At 55.2% G+C, this 9,562-nt stretch overlaps 1 protein-coding gene across 1 annotated transcript; it reads left to right on the plus strand.

The window, feature by feature from the left end:
- Nucleotides 1–5,803: 5,803 nt before the first annotated feature.
- On the plus strand, nucleotides 5,804–8,496 carry LOC308184990 (adenosine 5'-monophosphoramidase HINT1-like; the record flags this gene model as incomplete). The annotated part of the gene is made up of 3 exons (XM_080572534.1): nucleotides 5,804–5,979; nucleotides 7,433–7,538; nucleotides 8,242–8,496. Exons 1-3 carry the CDS (start codon nucleotides 5,837–5,839, stop codon nucleotides 8,494–8,496), a joined length of 504 nt encoding a protein of 167 aa, XP_080428660.1. The 5' UTR covers nucleotides 5,804–5,836.
- Between the last annotated feature and the right edge of the window lie 1,066 nt (nucleotides 8,497–9,562).

Here is a 9,562-nt window from a genome sequence, read left to right on the forward strand (position 1 = left end):
AGCCCTGGGGGACTCCACTAGTGACCGGCCTCCAACCAGATTTGACTCCATTCACCACAACTCTCTGGGCCCGGCCATCCAGCCAGTTTCTAACCCAGCGAAGCGTACGCCAGTCCAAGCCCCGAGCAGCCAGTTTCTTGAGGAGAATGTTGTGGGGAACGGTGTCAAAAGCCTTACTGAGGTCAAGGTAGACCACGTCCACAGCCTTTCCCTCATCCACCAAGCGCGTCACTTGGTCATAGAAGGAGATCAGGTTCGTCAAGCAGGACCTGCCTTTCACAAACCCATGCTGACTGGGCCTGATCGCCTGCTTGCCCTGCAAGTGCCGCGTGATGACCCTCAAGATAATCTGCTCCATGAGCTTCCCCGGCACTGAGGTCAAACTGACAGGCCTATAGTTCCCCGGGTCTGCCCTCCGGCCCTTCTTATAGATGGGCGTCACATTGGCTAGCCGCCAGTCAACCGGGACCTCCCCCGATAGCCAGGACTGCCGATAAATGATGGAAAGCGGCTCGGCCAGCTCCTCCGCCAGTTCTCTCAGTACCCTTGGGTGGATCCCATCCGGCCCCATCGACTTGCGCACATCCAAGCTCCGTAGTAGGTCGCCAACCATTTCCTCATGGATAGCGAAGGCCACATCCTGCTCCCCATCCCCTTCCACCAGCTCAGGGCACTGGGTGTCCGGAGAACAATCGGTATTGCCGCTAAAGACTGAGGCAAAGGCGGCATTAAGCACCTCAGCCTTTTCCTCATCCTTAGTAACTAGGTTTCCCCTCGCATCCAGTAAAGGATGGAGATTCTCCCTAGTCCTCCGTTTCGCGTTGATGTATTTGTAAAAGGATTTTTTGTTGTTAGACCTCTGGCTTTGCTGTGCTCCTTGTTTAATTGCGGTTACGTTCAAGGCTTACTGGAGCGTGGGAGCGTTAAAATGCTATTAAATATTTTTAGTGTTTGAAACTTGCTAATGAAATGATTTTTGTGACTCCGTTCCTCACAAAGAAACTCGATTCCTTAGCAGGAGGAATGATCTTTGTTACTGGATCTGTTTGCGGGGTTAACGATTGCAGCTGTGAATGACTAAAGTCTTTTGAAGAAGCTGAATGATAAAAACCAAACCGAAACAAGAAACAGCCCTTGTTCTACTCGAAGTAATATAGAATTTGCCGTTTGCGGGGTCAGATGAAAATAGTTGTGGAAGTCAACTACTTGGGGGGGGGGAGGGGAGGGGAAGGGAAGGGAGGGGAGGGGAGGGGTGGGTGGAGGTGGAGATGCTGTTGCCCTTTCAGGGAAAGCTTCTTAAATTGGCACTTGATCAACTGTTCTGTTTCTGTATTTGTCCTTGGTCTCTTTCATTGGTCTGTTTTGTTGACGTAGAAGATGGAACTGCTCAAAGAAACCTGTGCAAATGGACCTTGAGTAAGTATTTACGTGTTCAACTGTTCCCCAGTCGGTCTAGCTAATGCTATCAGCGCTTGTAGTCTTTCACAAAAGGTGTTTAATTCCTGAGAAAGTAGAGGAGGAAGACGATTGGTAATCTCTTTGCTTAATAGGCACTGTTAGACAACCGTAGAAGGCGAAGAAATTTGCCCCCGAGGCACCAATTTGACCCTTCCTTTAGCCTGTACGCTTTCAAAGAGCATATCATAGAACCATAGAATGGCCTGGGTTGAAAAGCACCTTAAAGATCATCTAGTTTCAACCCCCCTGCTCTGGGCAGCGTTGCCAACCACTAGAGCAGGCTGCCCAGAGCCGCGTCCAGCCTGGCCTTGAATGCCTCCAGGGATGGGGCATCCAGAACCTCTCTGGGCAACCCGTTCCAGTGCCTCACCTCCCTCTGAGTGAAAAGCTTTCTCCTAATATCTAAGCTAAATCTCCCCTGTCTTAGTTTAAAACCATTCCCCCTTGTCCTATCGCTATCAACACGTGTATTTTTACTCCTGTATATACAGATTCGTAGGGGTTGGAAGGGACCTCAAGAGATCGTCGGGTCCAACCCCCCTGCCAGAGCAGGTTCCCTAGAGCAGGCTGCCCAGGTAGGCGTCCAGACGGGCCTTGAATATCTCCGGAGAAGGAGACTCCACAACCTCCCCGGGCAGCCTGTTCCAGCGCTCCGTCACCCTCACCGTGAAGAAGTTCTTTCGCATGTTGGTGCGGAACTTCCTGTGCTCCAGTTTTTGGCCGTTGCCCCTTGTCCTATCCCCACAAACCACTGAAAAGAGGGTGGCCAAGTCCCACTGTCTCCCACACTTAAGATATTTGTAATCATTGATAAGATCCCCTCTCAGTCTTCTCAAGGCTGAACAGGCCCAGGTCTCTCAGTCTTTGCTCATAGGGGAGATGCTCCAGGCCCCGTATCATCTTTGTTGCCCTCCGCTGGACTCTTTCCAGGAGATCCCTGTCTCTCTTTTTGTACTGGGGAGCCCAGAACCGGACACGGTACTCCAGGCGAGGCCTGCCCAGGGCAGAGTAGAGGGGGAGGATCACCTCCCTTGACCTGCTGGCCACGCTCCTTTTAACGCACGCCAGGATCCCATTGGCCTTCTTGGCCACCAGGGCACGCCGCTGGCTCATGGTCAACCTGTCGTCCACCAGGACCCCCGGGTCCTTCTCCGCAGCGCTCCTCTCCAGCAGGTCATCCCCCAGCCTGTACTGATACACGCGGTTGTTCCTTCCCAGGTGCAGGACTCTACGCTTGCTCTTGTTAAACTTCATTTGGCTTCTTCCTGCCCAGCTCTCCAGCCCGCCCAGGTCTCGCTGAATGGCAGCACAGCCTTCTGGCGTGTCGGCCACTCCTCCCAGCTTTGTATCATCGGCGTACTTGCTGAGGCTGGACACTATTCCCTCGTCAAGGTCGGCGATGAAGATGTTGAACAAGACCGGACCCAGCACCGACCCCTGGGGAACACCGCTAGTCACAGGGCTGCAGCCGGACTCTGCGCCGCCGATCACCACCCTCTGAGCTCGGCCGGTCAGCCAGGTCTCAACCCACCTTACCGTCCACTCGTCTATCCCACGCTTTCTCAGCTTTGCTAGCAGGACGTCGTGGGAGACAGTATCAGAAGCCTTGCTAAAGTCAAGGTAGATGACATCCACTGCTCTCCCTCCATCAACGCAGCTGGTGATGCCATCATAGAAGGCAACGAGGTCGGTCGAGCACGATTTCCCCTTGGTGAATCCATGCTGACTACTCCTCATAACCTCCTTCTCTTCCAATGGCTTGGAGATGGCATCCAGAACAAGCTGTTCCAACACCTTTCCAGGGACGGAGGTGAGACTGACCTTTCCAAGAGCTCCACATCCTTCTTGTGCTGGGGGCCCCAGGCCTGCACGCAGTATTCCAGGTGGGGTCTCCCAAGAGCAGGGTAGAGGGGGATAATCACCTCCCTCTCCCTGTTGGCCACCCCTTTGTTAATGCAGCCCAGGACACAGTTGGCCTTCCGGGCTGCAAGCGCGTGCTGCTGGCTCGTGTCCAGCTTCTCGTCCATCAGGACCCCCAAGTCCTTCTCCGCAGGGCTGCTCTCAAGTTCTTCTTCTCCCAGTCTATAGAAATACCTGGGATTGCCCCAGCCCAAGGTCAACGCCTTGCACTTGGCCTTGTTGAACCTCATTAGGTTCTCATGGGCCCACTTCTCCGGCCTGTCCAGGTCCCTCCGGACGGCATCCCTTCCCTCTGTTGTATCGACTGCACCGCTCAGCTTGGTGTCATCTGCAAACTTGCTCGATTCCGTCGTCTGTGTCATTGCTAAAGATGTTGAAGAGCACCGGTCCCGAGGCCGACCCCTGAGGGACACCGCTTGTGACCGGCCTCCACCCAGACATAGAGCCGTTGACCACAACCCTTTGGCTGCGACCAGCCAACCAATTCTTTATCCGCCCAGCAGTCCATCCTTCAAATCCATACCTCTCCAATTTAGAGAGAAGAATGTGGTGAGGGACCGTATCAAAGGCTTTGCTCAGTCCAGGTGGCATATCCTATCCCAGGACTGGTTTCAGCCGTAAACAACAGACAGTTACGAGGAGAGGTGTAGCTCTGTAAATATTTTTGTTGCCTTGGGTGAATTGGTGTCTGGTCGCACTGAGTGGCCCGCGTGGTAGCTGGGAGATGGCCGACGGGGAGGACTGAGATGTTAAAGCTGCCTGTGGTTGCCTGCCCCCAGCCCCAGCCCCAGCCCCGTCCCCGTGTGCCATCCCGATGGCAGTAGCGGCTGGAACCTCAAACTAAAGCGAGCGTATTCTGATGTCGTTACCCTCCAAGCCTGTCAGAGAGGCAGAAGCGCTGTGGCCTACTCAGGCAGGAACCGCGCGTGTGGGGACGGCCACGTCCCTGCCGCCGTGTCGGGCCAGTTTGAGCTCCGCTCTCCCTGGGGCTGCTGCAGGGCACCGCGGACCACGCTTGGGCAGCCTTGGGGGGCACTGCCTATTTTTCCAGAAGCCTCCTCCCCAGCTGAGCACAAACCCAGTTGTGATGTGCCAGGGCTGAGCACAGGCTTTGTATTCCTCCCCGCCACCCCGTGCGCGGGAGGTGCAGCTTTCCCCCTTAGAAACACCAGCAGTTGAAGTGGGGCTCTCAGGGAAGGTTGTGGAGCAACTTCTGAAAAGGTAAGGCCTGCCCTGGCAAAAGCGGGGATCTGCCTGCGGGGAGCAGCGCCCAAAAGCCACCAGCGTGTTTGGGGTGGAGCTGATAGGGTCATAAATAATAGTTGGGGCTACGAGCGCGAGGTCCCGCATTTGGTCCGGGGCAATCCTAAGCACGAATCCAGGCTGGGCGGAGAATGGATGGAGAGCAGCTCTGAGGAGAAGGGCCTGGGGGCGTTGGTTGATGAGAAGCTCGTCAACCGGAGCCGGCAATGCAATGGACGCTTGCAGCCCGGAAAGCCACCCGTATCCTGGGCCGCATCAAAAGGAGGGCGGCCGGCAAGTCGAGGGAGGTGATTCTCCCTCTCTGCTGCTGTGCTCTTGTGAGGCCCCACCTAGAGTAAGTACTGTGTTCAGCTCTGGGGCCCCCAGCACAAGAAGGACGGGGACGTACTAGAACGCGTCCAGAGGAGGGCCACGAAGATGACCAGGGGGCTGGGGCACCTCTCCCAGGAAGGCAGGCTGAGGGAGTTGGGGTGGTTCAGCCTGGAGAGAGAAGAGAAGGCTCCGGGGAGACCTTGGAGGGGCCTTCCAGTACCCAAAGGGGGGGCCCTACAGGAAAGCTGGGGAGGGACTCTTTGTCAGGGAGAGGAGCGATAGGGCAAGGAGTAATGGTTTTAAACTCAAAGAGGGTAGACTTAGACTGGATAGTTGGAAGAGATTCTTTCCTGAGAGGGGGGTGAGGCACTGGAACGGGTTGCCAGGAGAAGTGGCGGATGCCCCGTCCCTGGAAGTGTTTAAGGCCAGGTTGGATGGGGCTTTGAGCAACGTGGTCTAGTGGAAGGTGTCCCTGCCCAGGGCGGGGGGGTTGGAATTAGGTGATCTTTAAGTAAGGTCCCTGCCAAGCCAAGCCATGCTATGATTCTATGATCGGAGCAACCGTTCTGTGGAGCTCGTTTCCCAGCCGTGCAGGGCCCGGCTTCCCTCCGCGGAGCCGCCCAGCCCGTTTTCGGGCGCCCACTTCCTCCCTCCCGGTCGGATCCCTCCGCGCCCCGAGGGCACGCGACCTCCCTGAGCGCCGATAAGCACCGGGTCGACGGGAGCGGAGCCGCCGAGAGGGCGGGGACAAGGGAAGAGGGCAGGCGAGGCAGCCAATCGAGGCGCGGGAGCGGTCGGCGGCGATCTGTCGGCCCAATGAGCGCCGCGGAGGGCCGGGCCGAGTGCGGGAAGGGAGGGGGCGTTGTACCGAGCGGGCGCCGTCATGGCCGACGGGATCGTTAGGGCGCAGGCCGCCTGGCCCGGCGGCGGCGCTGCCGCTGCAGCCGCTTTCGGAGAGGTCGCCTGCAAGGGCAAGGAGGTCCCCGCCAACGTTCTCCGTGAGGATGAGCGGTCGTGGGCGAGGAGGTAGCCGCGGCGTCGTCGTGCGAGTCTTCTCTTTCCTTCCTTCCCTCGGCCGCTCGCAGGCCCTCTGAAACGAGGGCCCGTCGCGGGTCCCGGGAGTGCGGCAGGGCGGGTGGTGGCCTTGCTGCGGGAGGGAGGGAGGGAGGCAGGGAGGGAGGCAGGGACGGACGGACGGACGGACGGACGGACGGTCGGTCGGTCGGTCGGGGTCTCTCCGGCTCGTGGCGCTCTCTACTGCAGCGCCTCTAAAACCCCGCGCTTCTTCGGTGCGCGTCCCGCCTGCCCCCGGGGTGCCACGGCGCGTACTGGGTCGCCGGCGCAGTCGGTCTCCTTGGGGGTTCGGACTGCCTGCGTATAGGCAGCGAGCATCGCAGTAGTGACCGTAATCAGTCATTTCTGCGTAGCAGAAACGCAGGTCTTGATGCGCCTCGTGACAGCGTTCTAGAGACGCCCCGGCTCGGCCGTGCTAGGCTTTGGTTATGGCACCACCCCCACCGCGCACGCGAGCGCACGCTCTCTCCAAAGTGGCTTGTGAAAGGGAAGAATTGCAGCTTTTCCTAGCTTTCTTAAACATCTAGAAGCCAGTCAATCCCGCAGGCTGCTGGTCCTCACTTGAGGCGGGGGGGGAACTTAGAACTGCTTTTGGAGTGTAGTTGGCTATAGCGAATGGTCTTGAATTTGCTTAGCTCGCTGTACCGAAGGCCTGTTTCACAGTTGAGCGATGTTATAGGGGGGAGAAGTGTGAGGAAGGCTCGTAATTCTCGATTGTCGCGCAGTGAAAGGCGATGGTGAGTAAGAAGTGCAAAGCATCTGTGGAATCGAGTCTTATCGGCGCTGTTTCAGTCGCATCTAAAATAAATAAAACTGCCGGAAGTCGCTAATCTGAAGTACTCGGCTGTCTCGTTGCCCCCGTCACCTTGCGTGCTGGATCCTGCTTCTGGTGCCGTATGCAGTTTCGGTCTGCTGGTGATTTGGGGAGTTCCCTCGCAATTAGTTGCGAGTCGATGGTTTCCTACAGATCGGTGGTATTCGTGTTTCGCAGGTGATACCTTGGCCTCGGTCTGGAGGTGTCTGACGTAGAGCCGGCCGTAACGGGCTAACTTGGAATGTTCTTTCCCCTGAGTACGTGGCGTTATCGAGGACGGAGAGTTTATACAGCCTCAGCCGGATTACTCCGGGTTCTTTGAAGATGCCTTCCTACCTCTGGCCGAGGCAATATTTGGACATAACTGAAGGACAGTTAGCAATTGTTTGCCGCTTGTGTGTTTTGCGTGTAGAAGGTAGAGAACTTTGCCTATTCAAAGATCGCTTAAGAAGAATCGCTGTTTTGTCGTGCGCGTTTGGGGTACCTGATAATCTGCTTCGGTAGGACGAGTTCGGTGGGGCATAGTGATTTGCTTAAGCTGTTGCCTTTCTCTGAAGCTGACTGCGTTGTAACTGTTTACTCTTCCTCCAGCGCCTTGCGTTCCGTGATAGTTCGCCTCAGGCTCCAGTGTTTTTTCCTAGTCCTTCCTGAGAAGGCAGTTGTCCGGTTATGTGAAGCAGAAGATTCTGGCGGACCCGTGAGTACTGTGGGAGCTTTCTTTTCGCTAGGCTGGCTGTACCTGTAACTAGTTTGTAACTTCCTAGACTCTTTCCCGTCCCCTCTTTTCCTCTGGATGTTGCGGAGGGGCGCACAGTAGGCTATTTTGGGTTTTCCGATGCTGTAGTCTTTTGCCTCTAGCTTGTAATGGAGTTGAGCTTTTTGACTAAGAGCGGCGATATAAAGCGATGCTGGTCTCCGGCTACGCGCTTGTAGTGCAAAAAGCAGTGTTGTTCCGAAGTACGGTCTGATGCCCGTTTTCACGGTTTCCAGACAGCGGCGGTGGTACTTTGACTATGCAGAAGAGGGCTTGGGGTTTGGGCAGGTCAGAGGCGAGGAAAGGGAAAGCTGGTTGAGCGGCGCTGGGTGTTTGTTTCGCTGTTAGCTATGCAAGTCAAGTTCCAAGGCTTTGTGAGGCCACGCAAAAGAAAAGGCACCGTGAAGCTTTTATTTTCCGCCAGAGCGGCTTACGTTGCCCGAAGCTATGACGGGGGCTTTAACCCCCGAGACAAATTTAGCTTCTGTGACTGTTTTGTAGTCTGTTCCTGTCTAGAGGGTAATTCAAAGAGCAGCGGTTGAATCGTGAAGGATTAGCTAACCGTGTTCTGTGGATGGTTCTCCGCTCGCGTTCGTTCTGTGCGTCGTGGCACGTTATGTTAGGTAACGTTATTTCCTTTTTCCAGCTTCTTGGGCGTGTAATGGTTGTTGGCAAGAAGTGTGCTGCTAACCTGGACCTGACCAATGGATTCCGGATGGCTGTGAATGCCCACCCTCGGGCCCTTCGGGCTGTCGTGTACATCTACGTATTCTGGGTGGCGGTCAGTTGGGCCGGCCTCCTGGCTAAGGTTTTTGCACCGCAGGCGTCGCTGCACGCGTACGGGTCGCCGCCGAGTAGGTTTCATATGTTGCCCGTCAATCTAGCCCCTGTTGATGTATGATTTTTTTTTTTTTTTTTTTTTCCTGGACGGCTGTCTATGGTGGGTAATAAAGAGCTTTGAGCAGCACTTGCACAATAAAGATGGAGCATGGGGATATGACCTCTGTCTTGTGTGTCTTGCCGATGGAAATAGTTCTGCAAGTTAAAAGAATGTTTCGGTCTGTTGACAGTGTCGTGTAGATGGTGGTTTGCCCAGTCATTTGAAACGCGAAGATAGAAGCGCTCGGCGGTCCTGTGGGTCTCCATCTCCCTAAGACGATCTAGGATGTGCTGTGTGTTTGAGGCCTTGCTATCTTCCCCCTGCTCCCAAATAAAAGGGCGTGCTTTTATTGCGAAACAGCCGCATCGAGGACTGGCAGATGTAGAACCAGAGAAGAATAAGGTTGGAAGAAAGCTTCCAGGCATCGTCTGTTGTCTGCCCCTGTCCCGAGGAGGCAGAATAAACTCTACCCGGTGTGATTTCTGACAGGTGCTTGTCAGCCTGTTCTTGACTACCGTAGGAGTTTTGCTACCGCTTTCTTTTCAGTCGTGGGTTTCGCAACTTCGAGAAGTAATTTCTCCCACAGACGCTTTTCAAAGCGTAGAAGGCTCTGGGATGCTTGAGTCGGCTTCTGAACGTTCAAGACTCGGCTGCCGTTCCCTTTATTTTTTTGTATGTATTTTTAGAGTCTTCTTTTTTTCTAAACGAAGTCCGTTGTTCAGGAACTAGAAGAAGGATTAGCTAAAGGCACCATAAGGCGTTTAAATGCGATCACCTCTCGTGCTTTGTTCACAGATTCACAGATTCACAGATTTCTCTAGGTTGGAAGAGACCTCAAGATCATCGAGTCCAACCTCCGACCTAACACTGAGTACTCCACTAAACCATATCCCTAAGCTCTACATCTAAACGTCTTTTAAAGACCTCCAGGGATGGTGACTCCACCACCTCCCTGGGCAGCCCGTTCCAATGCTTAATAACCCTTTCGGTAAAGAAGTACTTCCTAACATCCAACCTAAAACTCCCCTGTCGCAACTTTAGCCCATTCCCCCTCGTCCTGTCACTAGGCACGTGGGAGAATAGACCA

The sequence above is a fragment of the Anser brachyrhynchus genome (assembly GCF_964034855.1).
Source record: "Anser brachyrhynchus genome assembly, chromosome: W".
Lineage (NCBI taxonomy): Eukaryota > Metazoa > Chordata > Aves > Anseriformes > Anatidae > Anser > Anser brachyrhynchus.